This window comes from Meriones unguiculatus, chromosome 1 (genome assembly GCF_030254825.1).
Source record: "Meriones unguiculatus strain TT.TT164.6M chromosome 1, Bangor_MerUng_6.1, whole genome shotgun sequence".
Taxonomy (NCBI): domain Eukaryota; kingdom Metazoa; phylum Chordata; class Mammalia; order Rodentia; family Muridae; genus Meriones; species Meriones unguiculatus.
Genome location: NC_083349.1, coordinates 56,449,002 through 56,473,378, shown reverse-complemented (window position 1 = coordinate 56,473,378; position 24,377 = coordinate 56,449,002). Strand labels below are relative to the sequence as shown.

General features: G+C 46.5%; 1 protein-coding gene and 1 long non-coding RNA gene across 2 annotated transcripts; one reads left to right on the top strand and one right to left on the bottom strand.

Moving 5' to 3' along the window:
* Window positions 1-5,901: 5,901 nt before the first annotated feature.
* LOC110556643 (FRAT regulator of WNT signaling pathway 1) lies at window positions 5,902-8,421 on the bottom strand. Its single transcript, XM_021650505.2, has one exon. It carries the CDS (start codon window positions 8,227-8,229, stop codon window positions 7,399-7,401), a length of 831 nt encoding a protein of 276 aa, XP_021506180.1. The 5' UTR covers window positions 8,230-8,421; the 3' UTR covers window positions 5,902-7,398.
* Window positions 8,422-14,618: 6,197 nt separating this feature from the next.
* On the top strand, window positions 14,619-23,831 carry LOC132655835 (uncharacterized). Its single transcript, XR_009593715.1, has 3 exons — window positions 14,619-14,790; window positions 15,893-15,999; window positions 23,467-23,831. It is a non-coding gene; the product is annotated as an uncharacterized LOC132655835 (long non-coding RNA).
* The last annotated feature ends 546 nt before the right edge of the window (window positions 23,832-24,377 follow it).

The following is a 24,377-nucleotide window of genomic DNA, read 5'->3' as shown; positions in this document are numbered from 1 at the left end:
AGGTGTGAGTTGCAAATTTAGTTTGAAAGGAAATAAAAGGAAGAAAGAGACTCCTGTTTGTGACTTCAGTATCTGGGAGTTTTTCAGGAAACACCTAGGGAAAAGTCCTTTTCGGTATTAGGCTGTGAGATCTAATTTTGACAGTTAAACAGAAACAGGCAGAGGCAGGGCAAAGGTAGCAGGATGATAACCTGCTTGTGCCTTTTTAACCCACCCAAATCAATAAGTCAAATAAGATGCCTGGGCAGCCTATCAGCTGGGGTCACCTCCCATGAGTCAGTTAGCAGTTGATAAGGAGAAACAGTTACTCCTCCTTGGTATCAACTTCAGGTTTTGTTTTTTTTCCATTAGCTACAGGCAATTCATTCACAGAAACATTTCCCAAGCTAAAAGGTTAAATAGAATGTTGATTTGACTCCTGGTCCCATTCTGGGGTTCTCTACAGTAGGTCAGTTTGTGATCCAGGGTTCTGTCATATAAACTACCAACACATAATCCCTCACTCCCTCCCCTGGAGCCCACCACATTCTTTCTTCCTCTGACAGGAGCCTGGTCCTTCAGAGCAGCTCCTTTTGATTGCTCGCTCCAGACCCCCTACTTACCTTCAATTAAGCATCGTTTTTCTCTTGGCTGAGGAATCCTTGTCTTGACCATTTTCTCCTTGGTGAATTTTGTTTTATGGTGCCAGGTATGAGACCCAGAGCCACACATTGACTGGACAAACCCGTGGCCCCTCAGCCGCGTTTTCAGGCCCCTCAGGATGCTTAAAACATCCCTTTTCAGGCTCTGTCCCTCCAACTTCAGACTTCCAGGCAACTCAGTCCATCATCTCCTTCCCAGGCACCCTTAGCTTGTGTCACACTCTGTTGAAATCACTCCCATTTGTTTGCTCTGCAAATATTTACTGAATGCCCATACCCAAGTGCTAGTACTAAATGCAGCCCTGCTCCGGGCAGGGTTTTACTAGTACCAAGACAATCCTATCAGGTGGGAACTCTTGTTATTACTGGAGAGGTGAAGAAAACTACCCAGGGTTATAGGAAGGAGCCAGGAAGTCTGGCTCCAACACAGCATTTTACGGCTATGTGGTACTGTACTGTGGGTTTTCTTTCGGAAATGTCTCTTGTCTTTTCCTCTCGCTGCTCATGGGGTCTTTATCGCTTGGTGCCTGGTTGCTGTAATGGCCAGCCAGAGATCTGGGTGACCATAAATAGTCTCCCTCAGCCCCAGTCCATTCCCCATGCCATGTGGCTCAGCAATCTGCTTAAAACATCCTCTTCATTTTGTCATTCTGCCATCATCAAAGAATCTGTAATCTCTTTGGGAAGGAGGCATACACATATGAGTCGCTGAGATAGCTCTGTAATGACAGTAAATAAGATGAGGCAGGGAACAAAATGAACTGGAACACAATTCCTGAGACACAATAGCATGATTTTTCTCAGCACAAATTATAGGGAAGTGCAGAGGGCAGGCAAGCTGAACTTCAGCTGAGCAGAGAAATTGAATTAGAAGAGGGTGGGCTTTCTAACAAGAAAGGAGGGGGTCATAAGAACTGGGGCCCAGGCTGTACCGTCTACCCTTCTTGTGATAGCTTGTGATAATCCTGCTGACCCCCGCTCTACAAATTCCAAACAAGTTGTCTCTCTGGCTGGGCTAGAAAGTGACCTCTACCCCTTCCTTAGTGAACACGTAGATAATGCCTTCAGTATAAGCTACCTTTAACAATTTCCTGTGAAACTACAACTGGGTTTGAGATCCAGTGGTCCTACCTCAGAGGAGACAGGTTTGAAGCGATGAAGGTCAGACCCAGGGCTCTGGACATGCTACCCCTGAACTCTATTCCCAGGCTCTGGGCCTTTTTGGTTTGTTTTGAGACAGGCACTCATGTCACTCAGGCTGCCCTTGATCTTGCCGTGTGAACAAGGGTGACCTTGAATTTGTCCTTCTCCTCCGCTTACAGCTGGGCATCCCCCTTGCTGTGCCTTTTTTTTTTTTTAATTAACTTTGTGTATGTCTGTAGGCATGCACATGCCATAGCACACACAAGAGCTGTGACAACTTATGAGAGCTGGTTCTTTCTTTCTACCTTGTGGGTCCAAGGGATCAAACTGGTTTTCAGGCAAAGCAGTAAGCACCTTTACTCAACTGAGACATCTTGACAGCCCACCATTTCCTTTGATTTTTAAGAGAGACCAGAGTTGATGGTATATAGCTCTGTGATATGATCTATGCACGAGCTCTCATAAGGAAGAGGGGGAAAGGAGGAGGAAGGAAAGGACAAGAGGGGGGTGAATAGCAAACAAGCTTACAGGAGTGATGTTTCCTTTCTTCGTCTGCTTCCTAGGGATTATCAAATCTCCCACAATTCTGCAATTTAGGTACTTATCCCATTTTTGCAGATGCATTTTTTGACATTAGGAGCTTGTAGACCCTGTCCCAAAGCACACAGCTAGCCTCAGAGGGCCGCCTGTAGAGCCCAGCTCTTCCTTCCTGTGTCTGGGGAGACACAGGCCAGGTCATTCACACTCCCTTTAGATATGGATAGGAATCCTGCCTAGGGGAGTTTTTCCTTCTTCGCCTATACCAGCTTTCACAGTATCATGTGGTATGCACCTCCATCTCTGGATGAGGTGGGAGGCCCAGCCAGCAAAGCCTGAGCTCTTGAGGGCTGACATTCTGTGATTACTGAGCATTGGTGGAAGGCGGGGAGGGGGGGCGCTAATTGAATGAGTTAGTAATTTGGTTGTCAAGGTAACTCTTTTCTGATTGGGAGGAAGGGATCACAGGGTTCAACACAGACTTTGCTGGGTAGGAAAGTGTTGTCTGATCTTCACTCCACGTTCCTGCTTCTAAGCTGGAAAAAGAACTAGAAAAAAAAAAAAGATAAAAATTGAATTCAAAGAGCATTTAAGCCTGGATTAGAATGGTCCTAGGGTGGCAGATTTTGGAGTGTTCTGTAAGATGTGCTTTTCTTTTATCCAAATCACTTTTTTGCTAATTGATTAATTTTAGTTGTTTCATTCAGTTTGTAGCTTTGGTCTTTTATCTCACCCAGACATCTTTTGTAACCATCTGTCTTCATAGTGTGCAGGATATTTTGTTAAAAAAAAAAAAAAAAATGGTTACCTTGGCTGGAGTGATGGCTCAGAGGTTAAGAGCACTGTCTGCTCTTCCAGAGGTCCTGAGTTCAATTCCCAGCAATGACATGGTGGCTCACAGCCATCTATACCCTTAACTGTCCACACATGCAGATAGAGCACTCATATACACAAAAATAAATAAAATATAAAAAAAAATGGTTATAGTGGGTAAGGGAGAAAGTCCTGTTGGTAGAGTGCATGTCTAGCATGCATGAAACCCTAGGTTCAACCCCAGGACTCAGTAACACCTGTTCTCTCAGTGCTTGGGAAGTTGAAGCAGGATGATCAAGAGTCAAAGTCAGGTTGAGGATTTAGCTCAGTGGTAGAGCGCTTGCCTAGCAAGTGCAAGGCCCTGGGTTCAGTCCTCAGCTCTGGAAGAAAAAAAAAAATAACAAAAAGACCAAAAATAAAAATAAAATTAAAAAAAAAAAAAAAGTCAGGGTCACCCGTTAACCTGGGCTACGAGACCCTGTCTCAGAAAATAAAAATTGTTACAGCATACCCGGCATTCCACAGCTTAATCAGGGTAGTTGGGACATTTTCCAGGGTTCTGATATCAAGGTCACCAATCTGGACAACCAGACACGGAAAGAGGCCTGGACTGGGAGCCCAAAGATCTGCCTTCTAGACTGATAGACATCACCAGTGGCTTTAGAGAATCATTCTGTCTAGCCCATGTTCTTGGGCTACAGACAATCCATAGAATGGTTGGGTGTATCTTGCTTAATTTTCATGAAACTCGGGTTCAATGTGCTAATCTGAGAACACACATGTAAGCATACAGTTCACATAACAATCATTTACATAAATTCTGACTTCTAAATAAGTATTTAAGGGTGCGTAGAACTTGGCAAGGTCTGGAATTTTTACTTACTTACCTTTTATTAAGTACTTTTTGAAATATCTTAGAAAGAGTGGAGAGGGAGAGATGAGCTGGATCTTGCCATATTGCCCAGGCTGGTTTCAGACTCTTGGCCTGGGGATGTCGCAGCAGCTAAGAACAATTGTTGCACTTGCAGAGGACCCAAATTCAGTTCTCAGCACCTACACGATGGCTTACAGCCATCTGTAACTCCACTTCCAGGGGATCTGAACCGGTTCTGACTCTGAGACCACCAGGCACGGATATGGCACACATGTACACATTCAGGCAAAAACTCATACACATAAAATAAATCTTAAAAAATACAAACCCCAGGGCTGACTCACCCCTTCTGCTTCAGCCTCCTGAGGAACTGGAACTACATGCCGTCGTACTTACCTTGGCAGAAGTGTGTGTGTGTGTGTAATTCAGGACCATGCATATTCTAGGCAGGAGCTCTACCATTGTTAGGTCCTTGGCAGGATTTTTATAAAAAGGTTTATAGAACTGTACTGCATTTCAAGCACCTCATGCATAGTATGTTCATTTCCTCACTCCTCCCACCCCTTTAGAAAGAAAGAAAGCCTCATGCAGCCCAAGCTGACCCCAATATGTAACTAAGGATGACCTTGAATTCCTGATTCTCCTGCCTGCCCCTCCAAGTGCTGGGATTATGAGCATGTACCAAGCCTGGTTTCTGTTTCCTTTTTCCAGGGAGAACAGTCCTGGGTGAGCTCTGGCTGCTTCTTTATAGGCACGGTCTCATTCTGTAACCTAGGTTGGCCTGGAACTTGCAGCAATCCTTCTGTCTCAGACTCCCAAGTGCTGGGATAGAAACATAACTAACATGCTTACAAGAATCCAGCTCTTCAGGGCCTTAGCGTTTGATGGTGGCCATTCTGGGAATGGAGAAAAAGCCCTGGATTGCTCAGCCCCAGACCTCTGAAAAGTCTGTCCTTAATTAAGGACTCTAGCTGAGATCTCAGGGCCACAGCCTCACCAGAGCCTCTGCCCAACCCACTGTCCACACAAGCTCAGCACTGTACCGCAGAAGCCCTTTCCTTGTCCGAGAGGCCCCATAATAGTCCTTCCCTTGCTGGGCCAGTCATGGGAAATGACCTGTTTGAGATGTTCTGAAGTCGCCCCTCAGGGACCATGTGTGTCTGATGAATTTAAGATGTAAGGTACACTGAGTCAAAAGAGAGCTGACAACTAGGACAGGTAGCATGCTCAACGAGTGGGTTTTTGTTGAAAGAAAAATCGAGGGCCCCAGTCACCTGGCTACTTGAAACTAGTTCTGGAAACGAATAAAAAAAAAAAAAATCCAAGGTCCCATCCCCACTTCACAAGTGGATGTAAAAACTAGGCATCCTTTCTGTTACCCAACTCAACTCCTTCCTTCAGGGAACACACTGAAGTATTTCAGAAAGGGATAGAAATGGGTGGTTGTGTCATGGCTGACACAGAATGGGAGTAAATGTACCAAGGGCAGAGAGGGAGGAGTCAGCCAGCGCTCCTAGCATCAGGCTTGTATCTTGAGCAGCACCGATAAACAGCCAGCTTTCGGATGCCAGAAAGGGGGAGGGGCAGTAAGGGTCCCAGACAGCAGACCTGGTGATTTGATGTCCTGCCCCACACCCAACCGGCTCTGAGGTTTGGTGAATGGGATTGGTCCAAAACCTGACCTCACTTTCATTTAATTTCATGCCAGCCCAGACACACACCCAGCTGCACAGACCTCGTCTAACTAGTGAGCTGCTCACACACAAAGGTCTCTAATTACCATCCGAGAAGGAGGCTGACAGGGATTTCAAGTGTTTTCATGTTTATGGAGATCAGAGAAGTGTGTTCTGTACATCTTTCCCACTGGAGGCAAGAACAAAATAAAAGCAAACAAAAAAACCCCACACATTTATTCAAAAACAGTTATTTCAGTTAAGTTAAAATCCTATAATCAGGACAGCCACAATTCTAGTCACTCCGGTGCGAAGTGTAGATATGTCAATGGCCACATCTGGATGCTGAACAAGCCACTGACTGTAAAACTAAAACGAAACGGTAGCTCAGAGTGAACAGTGTTTCCAAGCACTTCACAGTCACAATGGTGAAAAGCCTGCAGCTTTTCCATTTGGAGGGTCACATTTTCTACTCGGTTTCCTTCACTTACAAAGGCGAGCTGGCACAGCTGGGGGAGGGTCAGGAGGAAATCAACTCTATCCAGGGAATTGCAGCTGTTATCACAAATGGTCCCAGGAGCCCATTATCAGCGGCTGTGTGAGACTGCGTCCCGAGCTGTGTCCCCGGAGGGCCCGTTATGGGGAACCTCGCAAGGATCAGCGGCACCCCGCTTGAGTCGGGGAAAGGGGAAAACGGGGTGGGTCACTGTCTCAAGACAGTTTCTGTGCAAGCCAAAGGGAGGGGCAGGGGCGGTGGCCTCAGGAGGGAGGCTCAGACACCCAGCACTCACCACCCCCAAACCCCACTCCAGAAGGTGGCGCCCTTCCTTAGGGGGACCCCAACATTTGCAAAACTGTACGCTCCTCTCTCAGCAAGGCAACTCAGCTAGCTAGTCTCCGTGATGGAGCCTCACAACTCGGTGCACACCCAGGAAATAACGAGCTTAAACCCAAGAAGAGACCCATGGCCTTTGAAAACACACATTGGGAAGGCGGGAGGTTTCACTCCGTGCTTCACCAAACCCTTCCATCCATACCCAACACCGCTCACTGCCCCCTCCCACCCCCACACTCGTGGGGTACAGACTTAACATTAACGCTCCGGTAACAGTAACGTTACAAAAAAAAGGGGGGACCAAAAGAAGTTACTTCTTTCTATTCAGCCCAAGTGGTGCCGCATGCTGTACATTAAAACCAGCTCCGCAAAAGATACGAGATGGTCTTTTAACTGCCGTTGTAAAATGTTCACGTGTGGCATTTTGGAGTTCTCCCCGAAATCACGTCCACTCTTGTTCCCCCTCCCCTAAAGGGGATCGGGAACCAGCCCTGATAGGTGCAGCAAGTAACTAAGATCATCGTCCTTCGTTCTAGGGCTGGTCGAGCCGATCCTGAGAGCAAGCACCGTGGCCACGTGGTCGCCGGCTTGCCCAGGAGAGTCTGCGCGGAATTGCAGTGACTAGGTTGGATCACGCCAAAAAAGGAGTCCTGCTGACAGATTGCGGTGCGCTCTATAAAATCTGCCTTCAAGTCCTGGATTTCAAAGAGTTTGGATCTCTCAACTTCAGTTACCCCATGAAAATATTTGCGATCTTTCGGCTGTCTTCCTTAGCTTATTTTTCCGTTTCCAAATTCCTGTCTCCACCAGCCCGGGAGGGTGCAGCCCTAGATGAATCCTTTGGTACCCAGCTACAGGCTAGTGCTGTGGGCACCTGGGTTGTTAGCTGCCAGGGACAAGCAGGTCGTCCCCAGTTCTGAGCCGCGCCCCCCTCGCGCAAGCGCCAGGGTCGCTGCAGGCCGCGCGAGGGCTCCGGGGCGAAGGCGGCTCGTGCACCGGAGCGGACAGAGGCCCGAGGAACGCGTTCGAGGGAAGCTTTGCGTGCAGCTGTAGCCGTCGCGAATGGAGCCTGCGCACCGCCTCCTTGATGAGGTTTCCCGAGAGCACGAGCTGCTGCAGGAGCAGGTGCGGGTCGTCGTCGCTGGTGCGGGTCTCGGGCTGAGATCCGCGTCGCTGCTGCAGGCGGCGGGACGCGGCCGCGCTCCGGAACCAACCCCGCCGGCACGGGCCGGCCAGAGGCTGCGGGGTGCTTGGCTTACCGGTCCCTGAGGGTCCCTCGAGGCCGGGCTGCGGGGGCAGAGGACACAGCGTGCTGGGGCCCGCGGCGAGCTCCGCCACGCAGTAGGGCGCCGCCCGGCCCCGCACGCGCCCGCGCTCCCCCAGCACGCAGCGCACGGCCCCCGGGGGCGCCGGGTCCCCGGCCTCCGCAGGCACCGCCGGACGCAGCAGCCGCCTCGCCGGGGCCCGGGCCTGGTCCGCGGGCGGCGCCGCCGGGACCCGCGGGGGCGGGGGCGCCGGGGCGGCACACGGCGAGGCCCGGCCGTCGTGCGCCGGGTCCAGCTGCAGCGTCTCGCCGATCTGGGCGATGAGCCGGTCCACGTCGGCCGAGCCGCCCACGGTCACCGACTGCTGCAGCAGGAGGAAGCTGTCGTCGTCCTCCTCCCCCTCCGCCTCGTCGCCGGCTTCCTCCTCCTCCTCCCTCCGGCACGGCATGGCCCCCCGCCCGGGCCCCCGCGGCTGTGTGGGCGTCGTTGGCGGCTCGGTTGCCCGCGGGCTCGGCGGGCCGCGGCTGGGGCGGGAGAGGGGGAGAGGCCCGGGTCGGGCCTGGGACGCGGAAGCCGGGACCACCAGGCAGTCGCACCGCGCGCCTGAGAGCCGCGGGAGCCGGAACGCTGCCGGCTCGGGTTGATTTGTAAACAATGGGTGACGTCGCGCGGCCGCTACCACCGCGCGCGCCCGGGGGTTGCTGAGTCCTTGGCAGCGGGAAGCCTGCAGGGCCAGGGGACAGAGTGGAGCTTAGCTTCCCCCGTGCCTCACTGGCGTGCCTACTGTGTGCGAGGACGCACTGGGAAGCTGATTTTGGTTTCTACAGCCGGACCTAGTTGGTGTTTCACAAAGTGAACACCTTAGGAGCCTCGGTTGGTTTCTCCCACACACAGTCACTTCCACACACTTACACCTCCACACACTCCCCTCAGCGCGTCAAGTGGTTTGGTTTAGGCAGTGGCGTTTTTTTTTTTTTTTTTTTTTTTTTTTTTTTTTTTTTAAGGTTCGCGGGTTCGCGTGCTAGCTTCAGGGGAGGATAGAAAAGAGAGGGAGTGAGGCTGGGAATCGCTGTGGCGATTAGGGAAAGGATGTTGTTAAAGATGGAAGGGAGGATGGAGATTGTTGTCTGATGTGGATGGCTGAGTTGGAAGCGGTGCAAAACGGCCACTGATCAGTGTTTCTTGATTGGGCCACTACGGTGGCTAGGGGCGACCTGGACTACTGGCCATTGCAAGGAACTGTAATATGGAAAATGTGTGTGTTAAAGGAATTCACCAGCCAAATGGAGAATAGTCCCCTATAAAGGGTAGCAAGGGAGGCAAATGGTGAGCTGTTTATATGAAAACAGAGCCCTGGCTTTTATAACTGTTCCAGATAACATGTTGGATTAATGGTTAACCAAGTATTTATTTTTTAAAATGTTTATTTATTTTGCCACAGGGCCTTGTGTATCCCCTTGGATTGGGTGTGTGGCTGAGGATAACCTTGAACTCTTGATCCTCTTGCCTTCACCTTACATTCGGGAGCCACTAGGTCAAGTTTGTTTAACGATTTATTTTTAAAGTGTTGGGGATTACATCCAAGGCCTTGTACATGATAGGAGAGCTTTACTTCTGAGCTAATAGAAATCAATGACCTTCTTCAAATGGACTGCAACAGACATCTGTGTGGTGACACATATTTGTGATCCCAGTACTAGGAAGGTGGAGGCATGAGGATCACAAGTTCAAAATCATTCCTGGCTAATTTAATAGCAACTTTGAGGCCTGCCTGGCTACATGGAACTCTTGTGTGCTAGTTTCTATTTCACCACTGCAGGAGGAGGAGGAAAAAGAGGAGGAGGAGATGCAGGAAATTTGATCCCATTGTGAACCCGGGTATTGTGAACTGTAAAAACTCATTTTTTTGGTTTTGTGCGGTTCCTCCCTAACACACACCTTTAATCCAAGAGCTTTCAGTACACAGGATTTAATAAAGTTAACCCTAGGCCAAGGGGCTGAGCAAGTAACCAGCTGACAGTGATTAGCAGAAAGGCGGGACTTTGAGTTGAAGGGTATTTAAGACATAGTGGAGAAGAAGACAGAGCTCTTTAGCTGTTTGGCTTTTAGCCTTTGGCCTTTTCCTCCTGTGCTGTTAGCTCAGCTAGCAGGCTTTTGGCTTTTTTCTCTGGCATGTGAGCTGAGTAAGAAAGGTCAACTGCCTTCTTTTCTCTGCCTCACTGAGCTAGTAGGTTTTCACCCCAGCATCTGGCTCCTGACTTCATTGGTAAAATCGAATGAATTGGGATTTTCATTCTTTTAACAACAAAGATGAGTTAAACTTAAAATAAGTGAATTTTCAGCAAGGCTCAGTGGCATATGCCTGAATCCCAGCACTTGGGAGGCAGAGGCAGGCAGATCTCTGGGAGTTCGAAGCCAGCCTGGTCTACAAAGTGAGTCCACGACAGCCAAGGCTACACAGAGAAACCCTATCTCCAAAAACCAAAAACAAAACGAAAAAGTGAATTTTGTAATGTGTAAATTGTATAATATAAAGTTGCTTTAAAATTAGTCATAAAGGGTTGGGGATTTAGCTCAGTGGTAGAGCACTTGCCTAGCAAGCCCAAGGCCCTGGGTTCGGTCCTCAGCTCTGGAAGAATGAAAAACAAAACAAAAATTGGTCATAAAACATTTGCACACAGACGAGGCCAATGCAGAGTCTGCCCGTGCAGGCAGCCACTTTCTGGTACTGCGAAGGATCCAGGCACACCAGACAGCTTACACTTTGGTGGTGGAGGCACAGGTGGGAAGACTGCTCAAACCTGTGAGTTTTAGATTCATTTGGGACAAAATAAACTGAGCCCAAAAAGTAAGTAAGTGATGAGGACGATGGCTCATCTGTTAAGAGCACTGGCTGCTCTTCTGGAGGACCTGGGCTTGGTTCCCAGCTCTCTCAGAGGCTCATAACAATCTGTAACTCCAGTTCCGGAAGATATAAAGTTGGGTGGCTGGGGAGATGACTAAGAGGAAAAGGTGCTTCCCACCAAGACTGACTACCGGAGTTCAGTCCTCAGCAGCCTTGCTGGAAGGAAAGAGCCAACTCCTACAAGTTGTCCTTGGAAGGGTATTCAACACCCTTTACCAACTAACTAAATAAACGTAACTTTAAACATTTAAAAAGAGAGTTGGGTTCCTTTCTGTCAAATGTAGAGGAAAGAATGTCCGAACAGACATTTTTGGGGCATGGTCTCTTGTAGCCACAGCTGGCCTGGAATTCACTCTGTAGCTGAAGATGGTCTTGAACTCCTAATCCTCCTGCTTCTATCTCACAAGTGCTGGTTGTCCCAGGCTTTTACCGCAGCTCTCTGCTTGTAACAGAGCCGGTTTAGAGAAAGTAATCACATTTTTAAATCTAGATCATCTGCACTTCTACACTGTTATGAAATTAAAATTAATCATTGACAGATAATGCGTCTGCTTTCCCCAGCCCTCTCTGGGAGGCAGGATCTCACTCTGGAGTCTGGACTGTCCTAGAATTTCTGATAATCCTCATGTCTTAGTCTCCTACGTATTGGGATTGCAAGCATTTGGCACTGCTCCAAGCATTTTTTTTTTTTTAATTTAGATGCCATTTATTTTATGTATTTATTTATTGCCCTATTTAGAATTTCTATAAGCAAGATTGGATAGAAATGGTGAGACCAGACATGTTCATCTTTATGATCAGGGAAATTATTATCTTTGACGTTAGCTGTGGGTTTTGAACTGATGGCTTTTATAAGCTGAGGACATTCTTTTGTATTCCTGGTTTGTTGAAAATTGTTTTTAATCATGGAAAGTCATTTCAGTTAATTAGTTTATTTGATGGATTTCTTCATTTTCATTCATTGTTCATATGAAAGTATGGTCAAGATAGCGCTTTATCAGTTGTATTATTTATTCATACACCTGATTATTTAAAAGTTTAAGGTGAGATAGAAAACCAGGTATGTCACACATGCTCATAGTCCCAGAACCTGGGAGACAGAAGTAGAAAGGTGAGGAGGTTAAGCCCAGCTTCTGCTACTGAGCAAGTTAGAGATCAGCCTGGGCTATATGAGATCCTGTCTCAAAAAACAGAAGTAAGGGGCTGGAGAGATGGCTCAGAAGTTAAGAACACCACTATTTTTCCAGAGGGCCCACGTTCAATTTCCAGCACTGACATGGCAGCTTACAACTGTAACTTTTAGGGGAGGAGGGAAGGCCTTATGGGGGGATACAAAGTGAATAAACTGTAATTAATAAAAATAAATAAATTTTAAAAAACTGCATTTATTTTTGGGTTTCTCCCTTAACCCAGCTACTCTCTTAACCTGGCTATCACACAAATAATTGAAACTCTGCTATATTATTTCAACAAGCTTCACAGTACAAGGATGGAGCAGTTTTAACCCTTCAAGCCAATTAGGCTTTCTCAAAGTATGCATCCCAGAGATATTTGCGCTTTGCAGCATTCTTTTTAGATAATACAACATGACTGAAAAGGCCAGCTGTGGTATTTGTTTCTTTCAAAGATATTTTATGAACTTTGCTCATTCATTTATTTGTTTTTGTGTTTATCTGTGCATAGTCTGCCTCTCCACGTCAGACAGGTAGCAGCCACAGTAGGGACTGCTCTTTCTCTCCAGTAATCATTTCTGCCTTTAGTAAGCTCTGAATCGTGGTTGCATCTGAGCTGCATGCATCAGGGCTGGAGAGAGGGCTGGATGTATATGCAGAAGAGCACGGCTGCTTTCCCAGACAACCCAGGTTCCCCAGTGCCCACATGGTGGCTCACAGCTGTTTGTAGCTTTAGTTCCAGGGAGTCCAATAATCGTTCCTGGCCTGTGTGAGCACCATGTATACAAGCGCTGCATATACATACAGGAAAAATATTCATATACATAAAATAACATTTTTTTTTAACAAAAACCCTCAAAAAATAAAAAAAATGATCAATTTCTTTTGCAGGCAGGTATGGCTACGTGATTAATTTCTGGACAATGAGATATAAATAACAAGCATCACATCGCCCTTGGGGACACTCCCTCTGAGGAAAGGGCAAGGCTTTTGCTTTTTCCTTTCATCATCTTGCTTGTTGGATCTTATTTTTACATGGAAGACAGTGTCTCAGTAAGCTGCCCCGGCTGGTGCTGAACTTTCCCTGCCTGAGGAAGTGGAATTACAGGGCTCCCCATCACACCCAGCTGCTTTCTTTCATTTTGTTGCCTGGAATGTGCATGCGGTAAGCCCTGGCAGTCATGAACACTGAGGCTCTGAGATGAAAAGGTGACGAAGGTAATGAAGTCACAAAGATACAACTAATGTGCATGGTAACTTAGATTTTTCCATGTGAGGAAGAAAGCAACCCCTCTTGCTCCAGCCCACCACGGCCTTTGAGAGATAATACATACTATCATTAGGGAGTCGGCAGGGTGGCTTGAAATCTCCCGCAGAGTGCCAGAGCAGGACACAGACAATAACTGACACTACCAAACACTGATCGATTTCTTAAGATATCATTTACATGCTAGAAATTTCCACTAAAAGCCTACAGTTCAGGGGCTGTCAGATGTTTAGCCTGTGCAGCCAGTGTCATATCTGATTTTAAGACATTTGCATTTTCCCAAAAGGAAACTTTTTACCCATTTATCTACATTAGGTATTTATTTTCCTGACACCCTGGAAAGTGGGTTTCCCACAATCATTTCCTTTAGTCTTAAAGTAACCTTTGAGTTTGGTACTATTACCTGTTTTTCTTCCTTTTTTTTCTTTTTTTTTAAAGATCTACCTATTATGTATACAGCGTTCTGCCTGCACGTACACCTGCAGGCCAGAAGAGAACAGCAGATCTCATATAGATGCTTGTGAGCCACCATGTGGTTGCTGGGAATTAGGCTCAGGACCTTTGGAAGAGCAACCAGTGCTTTTAACCTCTGAGCCATCTCTCCCCACCACCCCCCTTCTTTCTTTAAAAATTTTTTTTTTAACTGTGAATTGTGCGTGTATGGATGTGCGTCTGTGTGCAGGTTTACGAACATGAGTGCAGATGTTTAAGGAGTCTAGTGTATCCTCTGGAGCTGGTGGTATAAGCAAATTGTGAACTGGGTGCTGGGACCCAAATCCCCTGGAAATGAGAGTTATAAATGGCTGTAAACCACCGTGTTGGGGCTGGGAACCAAAGCCAAGCCCTTTGAAGGAATGGTAAGTCTTCTTACTCACCGAGCTGCCATCCTTTTAGGCCCCACACAAACTCTTAATGCTGGAGGCAGGAGGCAGACTCAGGCCACATTTTATTTTATATATTTATTCCTTACATTTTTATTTATTTAATGTATCTGGGGTACTTCTTGCATGTTTGTATGTATGTGTGTGTACCAAGTGTGTGTCTGGTACCCATGAAGGTTAGAAGAGGCATATTCCTTGGAACTGGGGCTATAGAAGATTGTGAGCTGCCCTGTGGATGCTGGGAATTGAATCTAGGTCCTGTGGAAGAACAGAAAGTGCTCTTAACCACTGAATCATCTCTCCAGTCCTATTTTATTTTTATTTATTTAGATTTTTGGTTTCTCAGATAGCTAGTACTGGAACTAGCTCTATAGACCAGGCTGGCCTCAAACTCAGAGATCTACCTGCCTCTGCCTCCAAGTGCTGGGATTAAAGATGTGTGCCACCACCATTGTCATTTATTTATTTATGAGATGAATTTTATTTTTTCCCTGGCTGGTCTTGAACTCCTATGCTGAAATGATCTTCCTGCCTTAGTCTTCTGAATACCTGGAACTACAGGTATGGACCAGTGCATATAGTTTACTCAACTTTTCTTTTTTTTGACAGAGTCTCATATCATTCAGGCTGGCCTTGTGTGGTTGAAGATGCCCCGAACTTCTGATCTGCCTGCCTCCTACTTCCTGAGTGCAGGGATTACAGGCGTGTGCCATCATGACCAGTTTAAACTCAATTTGAACCAGCAGCAAAGCCGGGCGTTCTCAGATGGCTACTCAGAACCCAGGTGCTGTAACCTGGGAAGTCACCGAAAAGCTCTAAACCCCTCTCTTGCTCTCTCCCTCTCTCTGAGATCCTGCCCGGGGTCTTACACAATGGCTAGGGCTCTCTGCCGTGCTCTTCTTCCCCAAGGCCTGATGGTGGTTTCTTCCAGTGCCCTGGCCAGCAGTCATGCCCTATTTCTGTCCCGTTGCCTCTGCCCTTTGCATTTCCTTGGCCGGCCTTGTGCCATCCGCGTCCAAGCCCAGACTCTTTTTTTTTTTTTTTTAATCCACTCTTGACAGATCTGCTCAAGCCGCCCAGGCCTGCTCCGGTTACCTACCGCTCCCATGCAGGGCAGTTTCAGACGGCTTCCTGAGCTCCCCTTAGCCCCTTCACAGGGCAGCCCATAGCTTTAGGCCTATCTTGTCTTCTACCCCACATAATCCCTTTACTGCTGTCATCCTGGGCCCTTGCCAGTTTCCAAATGGGGCTGACATATTTCTGTGCCTTTCTGCACGGCCTTATTCCTTGTGTTGAAAATGCCTTTTGCTAGGTCTCCAGAGAATGAAATTCTACCCATTCCAGCTACAAATTCTCCATGAAGCTGGCTCTGCCAGCTAGCGGCCAATCATTTACCAGACCTCTGCTGCCCCCACCTTCCCAGAACATGCGCGTTTGCTCTACTTACTTCCTCAGAGTCACTTGGTTTGCCTAGTGACTTGGGCTCAGCTAGCCTGTAGGATCCTTCAGTTCAGAGGTAGCCTTGTGATTGGTTCAGCTTGAGTTACTTGCTTCACTCCCATCCAGAACACATGGCTTGAGGTTGCAGGAGCAGACACCCCTAAAAAGATGCTGGGTGCAAACAGAACCAGGTCAAGTATGTGGGATGGGATGTAGCTTTCCCATAAGTAAAAGTATTGTTTCGTTTTGCTTAACTTTTTTCTTTGTTGCTAGAGAACCAATCCGAGTCTCATGAATGTGTGCAGGCAGCTTACTTTGAGCTCCACCCCTAACCGTTATAAAGCCCTCTGAGTTAATTCACTTGTTTCCAGGAGAGGTACTTTTGGACTTAATTTACACTGAGGTGTAAGTGAACAAGTAAGGCCACTCTCTTCTCTTCTTACCAGTTTGAAAGAAGATATATCCCATGGATGCTGCTTCTCCAGTGCCATACCTGCCTGTCTGCTGCCATGTTCCCTGCCATGATGATTGTAGTTTCCAACATCCTGAAACTGTAAGCAACGCCCCCCACCCCCATTAAATGCTCCCTTTTATAGGTTGCCTTGGTCATAGTGTCTCCTCACAGCAACAGAACAGTAGGAACTAAGACACTCCACCCCTGAGCTATGTTCATCACTCTCCATTGAGTGATAAGACATTAAGGGGCAGGGGCTTGATTTTGGGTCATAGTTCCAAAGGTCTCCATCATGATCATTCAGCTCTGATGCTTCAGGGCCTGGGCTAGAACAGGGAGTAGTTGGTAGAGCAGGTGGTAGAGAGGCAACCCGGGAGGGGGGAGAAAGGAGTCAGGAGGGAAGAAAGGTCCAGGGGCAAGATCGACCTTTCAAAGGCATACCTCCTGTGACTTCACCACAGACCAGCCCATTCTTGAACCTGGAGTAGGTGTCGCTACGCTGAAAACCACCAGCAGCCTGTGGGGCCTCCTGACAGCTTTTGGTGGGAGAGCACAGAGATCCAATTCAATGTGTCTGGTCTGTTTGCAGGCTTTTGCAGCCACTGAGAGGTGTCATGTTCATTATTATTATTTTTTTTTTTGTCAGAACCTTCACTGAGAAAGTATTTCCATCATATCAAGTCTTGATATGGGTATTTTCTTGATTATTGACTGATGTGGAAGGACACATTGGCTGGTACCACCCCTAGACAGGTGTTCCTGGGAGGTAAAAGAAAGGTAGCTGAACTTGAACCTGAGGAGCAAGCCGGTAAGCAGCATTGCTCCACGGTTTCTGCTTGAGTTCCTGCACTGGTTCCTCTCAATGGGTTGTGACCTCAGGTGTGTAAGCCAAATAAACTCCCCAAGTTGGTTTTGCTCATGGTTTTTATCATAGCAATCTAAGATAGTGCCCATCACCCCATCCTCCCCCAGACGTGACCACTGTGTCAGGCCCGGCCGCTTGTCAGAGCTCTGGCTCTCGGAACTTAGCTTGTACCTCTGCTGTGGGAGCCCTAATGGCATGGAGTCCCAGCCTGGGGTCAGTGTGGGAGTTTTCTGGAGCAAGGGCAGGACTCACTCGGCTTCCCAGTCTCAATCCTGAGTTCAGTCCTGGGAGGTGCAGGGTGCTGCTGGGCCTCACTCCTGCTGGCCTTTGCCTAGGACCCAGCTGTTCCCAGCTGTGGTGGGAAAATGAGCCCTGACATAGCATCCCATTGTTCCAGCCCTGTCTTGGGTCATTTTTAGTTGTGAAGAACTGTCTCTTTTCCTCTTTGACTCAGCATGTCTGGTCTCTAAGGTACACAGGTGGGATCATCACTACGCTTTCTAAACGTAACAGCATTTTGCAGCTGTTTTCTTTTTGAGGCAGAATCTCATGTAGCCCAGGTTGGACTCAACCTCACTAGTAGGCTAGAATGACCTCAAATCTCTGGTCTTCCTGCCCCAACTTCCTAACTACTGTGGTTACAAGTATATGCTATCATGCCTGACTTAAGGTCTGATTTTTTTTTTTTTTTTTTTTGAGGAAGGGTCTCATATAGCCCAGGCTAGCTTAAAATTCTACATGTAACCAAAGATGACTTGAAGCTCCTGAGCCTCCTCCTGCCTCTAACCTTTCAAGTGATGGATTACAGGAATTCACCATGATGCCTAGCTTACCTGAATTTTTGTCATTTTTGAGATAAGGTGTTATATAGCCAAAGGTAGCCTGGAACTCCTGACCCTCTTGCCTCTGCCTCTAAAATGCTAGAGTTGGATGCACATACTAAAAGATGTCTTAGCAAGGAACATGTTTTTATGTTTTTTGTTTGTTTGTTTGTTTTGAGACAGAGTTTCTCTGTGTATAGCTTTGGCTTTCCTGGAAATAACACTGTAGACCAGGCTGGCCTTGAACTCAGAGATCCACTTGCTTCTGCCTCCTATGCGCTAGGACTAAAGGCGTGCACCATCATTGCCTGGCTTTGTGTGTTATTTGTATAGCTGGACAATGTACCATTTGCTAAATATTACAGATAATGAGAAATCTGTTAGAATGATATATCAAAGAGTTTGTCATGATAGAAAGCTAATTGTCAAAGAAAAAGAAAAAGAACAGCTGTCCCAGGTAGATAGCTGATGTTTTAGTAGGATTGTTGACTTCCTCCTGAGATAGGTTCTTGCTATGTGGCCCAGGCTGGTCTCCTCATCCTCCTGCCTCATCCTGAGTTCTTTCTTCCTCAGTCTTCCACATGCGGGGCTTTCAGGTATGTATTACCACACAGGCTAGATGGTTGGTTTTTGAAGGTATTCAGTGTTGGGGGATGTAGGTCAAAGGTGGAATGCTTGCCTAGTGGTGGTAAGGCCCTGGCTTCAATCTCAGACTCTGGGAGAAACCAGCCCTGTAGAAATGCTCAGTGTGTGTGCATGCCTATAATCTTAGGCCTTGGGAAGCAGAGACCAGCTTCAGCCACATGGGAAGGTTGAAGCTAACCACGAGATCCTGTTTCAAAAACAAAATTACAGAAAAGCAACAAAAGCCCTCAGTGGTCCAGTTGGTGGTGGTGCATGTCTTTAATCCCAGCACTTGGGAAATGGAGGCCAGGCAGATCTCCAAGTTTGAGGCCATCCTGGTCTACAGAGCGAGTTCCAAGACAACCAAGGCTACACAGAAAACCCCTGTCTCAACAAACAAACAAACAAACAAACAAAGCCCTTGGTGGGTACTCTACCCAGTCCATTATCAAGCCCAGTACTGGGACAGGGTTCAGATATACAGGATGTTTGATACCTTTATTCTCTGATCAAGCTGTCTTGCTATAATTTAGAGGAACAAGAAGAGCAGATGTGTAAGGCAAAGTTGGGCAATGAATATAGTGTTGTAATCCTAATGTTCAACCCACTGAAACAGGAGGGTTGTGAGTTCTAAGCCAGCCTGGACTATACAGGAGACCATGTCTCAAAACAAAACAAATAAAACAAAACAAAAACTATACAGTAGAAGACTTAAAGATAGAAAGACATCTTGGGGTATAAGTAGTGCCTTTCTGAGGGTGAAAATAAATGCCGAGTAATGGGCAGATCTCCTCCAGCTCAACTCTTCTACTTTCTTTGTTTCATCCCCTCCATCAAGGCTGAGCCTAGAAACATGAAGAGACTCAGAACACCACTTTTGCCCTCAGAACAGTTGGAAGGGTAGACAGATGGATTGGCAAAGGCATTCCGGCAGACTCGAGGCCAGACCCCAGCAGGACCCTCCCCAACCGGCTGGCCTTCCCATCTCCACACGTTTGCACTTCTAGGAGTCTTGTTTTCTGCTTTGATATTTAGTGCTTCTCAGTTCTGAGCATATTTTGTCGCTCGTGGCTTTCTGTGAGTGTGAGTTTGAGTGAGAGTGCATGTATGTGAGTGAGTGTGTGTTTGTGTGTGTATATATGTGGACAGCTTCAGGGGGTCTTCCTCAGGAGTCATCCATTTTGTTTTTTGGAAGAGGTTCTCCCATTGGCTTGGAACTTAGGGTAGCTGGCCAGCAAAGTCCAGGAATCCTCCTGTCTCTCCTTTCTAGTGCTGGGATAACAGGCGGTCTGCCACTTGGTCTGGCATTTTTTTGACATGGGTTCTGAAGCCCTCATGTTTGCACTTTACTAGCTGAGCTATCTCTCCCCAGCCCTGTGTGTGACTTTAAGATGTATTTATTATTTATAGCCTGCACACCAGAAGAGGGCACCAGATCTTACTACAGATGGTTTGTGAGCCACCATGTGGTTGCTGGGAACTGAACTTCCGATCTTTGGAAGAACAGCCAGTGTTCTTAACCTCTGAGCCATCTCGCTAGCCCCCTGTTGTGTAACTTTTATATGTTCATTTTGTCTTCTCATATCAGCTGAATGCAGACCAAAGCACTCAGCAGTGAAATTTACTTTGAATCAGAAGTCATGGTAGCGGAACGGTTGGTTTTGAGGAGGAACTCACCCTCTCCAGGGTAGTAAGTTCAACTGTATCTGTGGTGTGGCGCAGAGTCTTCCCTGCAGGGAGAGAGATGTGTTCTCTCAGAAGGCAGGCTAGCATTCTAAATATCCTTGTGTCATTTCAAAAGCTGATCTAGTCTCACATGTGCTAGACACTGTTGCTAGGCAGCTTTTCAGGATCATCAAGTTTAATCTTGGAAACAGCCCTGTGAGAATCACTATTATTCTTATCTTACCAAGGAAATGGGCTCAGATACCCAAGTAACTTCTCCAGGGCCACAGAGCTGGAAGTGATGAAAATGGGACTTGAACCTGAGTTTACTGGCTCCAGAGCCTGCCCCACCATCGAGACAGGGTTTCTCTGTGTAGCCCTGGCTGCTCTGGAACTTGCTTTGTAGACCAGGCTGACCTCAAACTCGGAGATCTCAGAGATCTGTCTGCCTCCACCTCCCAAGTGCTGGGATTAAAGGTGTGCGTTGTCATACCTGTCGAGAGCCCATGCTTTTAACTACTATGCACATTTCTCTCACGACCATGTTGGTGAGCCAGAAATGTTTTATCAAGCAGGGCAATCAGAAATGGTGGGCTGAAGAGTTGGCTCAAAAGCTTAAAGCACTTATTGTGCTTGAAGAGAATCTCAGTTTGATGCGAACAGCCTCATGGTGGCTGACAACCATTCTTAACTCCAGTACCAGGTGGTTTGAGGTACTCTTCTGGCCTCCTGGAGCACTAGGCATGTATGTATTGTATATAAATACATAGAGGCAAAACACTCATAAAAAAACTAAAATAATTTTAAAAAATATTTTATTTATCTTTATTTTTTGTGCATTAGTGTTTTGCCTGCATGTATGTCTGTGTGAGGGTGTCAAATATTGGAGCTACAAGCAGCTGTGAGCTGCCGTGTGGTTGCTGGGAATTGAACCTGGGTCCTCTGGAAAAGCAGTCGGTGCTCTTAACCACTGAGCCATCTCTCCAGCCCTAAAATGATTTTTAAATACTTGTTTCTACTTAGGGTCAAGGGTAGAAGCCTTCAGGTTTCTAACTTGTGTAGATAGTGATTCATACACCCCAGAGTTACAGCTGGGGGTCAGTGGGGAGTTGCATCAAAAGATTAGCTGTGTAGCTCAGTGGTAGAACACTTGTTTGGTATATTCAAACCCCTGGGATTGAGCCCCAGCACTGTAAACCACGAAAGAAGAAAAGATTTCACTGAATCATGCTATTTAAATTTTCTTTCATCTATTTCTTAATAAAGATGCTTTTTGTTTGTTTGTTTTTTTTTGTTTTTTTTTTTTGCAAACTGAGTTTACTTGGAAACATTTATCAAACTTAAAAATCTTTTGTGTGTGTGTTCATTTGTTTGAATATAGGCACATAGGTAGCTCAGTGGGCTTATAGAGGTTGGGGGACAACCTTGAGTCTTGGTTCTTATCTTCCACCTTGAGAGAAGGTCTCTTGCTATAAGAGGAGGATATTACACTCTCAAGTGTAATTATCCAAGTTAATTACCATATAATCGAGACAGAAACATTTTGGATTTATAAAAAGCTTTAAAGCACAGTAACTGGGCAGGTATCAATCTTCTAAACTATTTTGCTATTTCCCAGCTACACAATCCATGTTACTTGCTGTCTGTGCTGCTTCTATTCTATCAGACCAGCCTTCCTGGCCACGTGCTCATGATCCATACTGTTCCATGATGTGCTCTCCAGCTTCCTCTCCTCCTGTTACATCTTATCTCTCTCTCTTTTTCTCTCTCTCTGTCTCTTCCCCTTCCTAGTCTCATGGTTTCTCTCGTATCCCAAGCCCAGGAACCTAAGCTCCTTCTACCTCTCTTCTGCCCAGTCACAGGCTTCAGCAACTTTATTAATCAATTAATTTTGAATTAGGTAGAGCAAAATTCACACAACAAAGACAGGTGTACTTGAGAATGTATTCGTCTGGGTGGTAACCAGATCATGGGGCCAGTAATTATCATTAGAATACATAGTACCAGACCAAACTTCAACAGTCTCTTGTTGATCATCTTTGGGTACACCAGGCTAGGAAGCTTCCTGGGGTTCTCCTGTTCCTACTTCTGTAGCTGAAGAGGTGGTGGGATTCCAGATGTAAACCACTATGTCTGGATTTACCTGAATTCTGGGGCTCTGTACCCAGGCCCCTCATGCTTGCATAATAAAACAGGTTAATTTCCTGGAACCCACTTTGTAGACCAGGCTAGCCCTAAACTCAGAGATCCACTTGCCTCTGCTTCAGAGTGCTGGGGTTAAAGGTGTGCACCACCATTTTTTTCCAGCAATGCTCATCCTCATTTTAATCAGGGTTGGTTGCTGAGCATGGGTGAGTGTTTTTTTTTTAGTTTAGTTTTGTTTTTTGTTTTTTTTAGTTTTGTTTTTTTCTGGAGTATGGGCAATTTATCAGTGGCTACACCATTGAAGAAAATTATTCCCCATCTAGATTTATTTAGGTGCATATATATATTTATGTGTGTGTATTTCTATTTCTGTGTATGCAGTTACATGTGTCTGTAATCTGTAGAGGTGTGCAGACACTAAATTTGTGTTCCTTAATCACCTTTAAGTTTTTTTTTTTGAGACTGTATGACATAATTCTCCTCCACTCTTCAGGTGCTGGGATTACAGGCCCCCCTGGATGGATAGGGGTTCCTTTATAGGGATGATGCCATAGATATTTAAGCATGGACTTGAAAGAAGGTAAAAAGAAAAGGAGGCCAGCCAGAAAAGCAATCTGTGGAAGCCCTGAAGTAGGACTTAAAGAGACTGAGCTGTGTGGACAGAGCTTCCTAAGAGAGAGGACCAGAGTCAGGCATGGTGGCCCATGTCTGTAATTCCAGCATTTAGGAAGCTGAGGCAAGAGGATCATGAATTTGAGGCCAATATGAATTACACAGAGAATTCAAAGCCTGCTTTCGCTACAGAGTGAGACCGTGTCCAAAATAGACACCAAACCAAGCTCCCAAATAAACCAACACACACACACACACACACACACACATACACACACACACACACACACAGAGATTTAGAGCGAACAATAGAAAGAGAGATATCTCAATTGAGGTAAACAGTCATTAGAAGTAATGACATAAAATATTCCTAGAAAAAGCCAGCATAAATAAATAAAGGAAAACATTTTTCACATTTGCAGCAATCTCTTATAGGTTGCCTCAGTTCTAGTCCCTGCCTTTGAGGGCAGGAACTTTCTGGATATTTCTACCATAGAGGATTAAGGCTCAGAGACAAAGTCCTGCAAGTTTCCGTTCCAAGATTCAAATTAGCGAGATCTGCACCCTCTCTGAGAAGTGGGAAAGGAGCAGGTGGAATGAAAAAGGAATGGCCCACTGCTATTCTGTGTGACTGAGCAAGGAGGCTTTGAAGCACTGTGTCCAGTAAGTGCTGTTGTCCCTGGGTGTCTGTGATTGGTCAGTGACACCCAGATCTCCGATACTCAACTCACTCCTATAAAGTGAAATAATTTGTGCTCTCTTGTTTTATGTTAACTTGAAGATGTCGTCATAAGATCTGGCTGTTGGGAATTTCCTTTCTCTCTCTTTTTTTAGGGAAGTTCGAGACAGGGTTTCTCCGTGTAGCCCTGGCTGTCCTGTATTCACGCTGTAGACCAGGCTGGTCTTGAACTCACAGAGATCTGCCTGCCTCTACCTCATGAGCGCTGGAATAAAGGCATGCACCACCTCTCCTGGCTGCATTTTCTTAATTAGTGATGTATGCGGGAGGGCCTAGGCCATTATGCCTGGTTCCACCCCTAGGCTGGTTGGTGGTCCTGGCTTCTATAAGAAAGCAGGCTGAATAAAGTGTAATTAATAAAAAAAAAAAAAAAAAAAAGCAGTCTGAGAAAGTCATGGAGAACAAGCCGGTGAGCAGCTCTCCTCTATGGCCTCTGCGTCAGTACCTAACACCAGGTTTCCGCTTTGTTTGAATTCCTGTCCAGACATCCTTCAGTGATGAAGAGTGATGTGGAAATGTAAGCCAAATAAACTCTTTCCTCCCCAAGCTGCTTTGGTAATGGTGTGTAGTGCTTGTTTTTAAACTGTTTCATTTGGGGTTCCTTAAAACCTCTCCCTTCCAACCCCCCAGCTCTAAGTAGAATAGAGAAGGTTAGTGGGGAGAGGGAGTGCAGAACCCTTTACTTCTTCCATCTGTTTAGGGTTTGGTGGGTCTTTGGGGGATATATCCATCTCTGTCAACAGCAAACAAGCAGCCACAGTCTCCTCCAAGCCACTGTGTGTCTCTCTCCATATGTCTGCTCCAAACCACCACAGCGTCTGTCTCTGGTCTCTCCAAACATCTACACCCCACACAACACCACCACACAGCACACCTCTTTCCGGGTTCTCAAATTTATATCCTCAGAGTCCTAGACCACACTCCTGTCTGTGTCCCATGAGGCCCGAGGTAGGAAGTTACCAGCTGGCAAAACCAGCCCCGCACTAGACAGTTAACAGCTGTGGAC

Excerpts from the sequence above, each read along its gene's own strand:
- LOC110556643 (XM_021650505.2), bottom strand. The coding sequence starts at position 8,229 with ATGCCGTGCCGGAGGGAGGAGGAGGAGGAAGCCGGCGACGAGGCGGAG.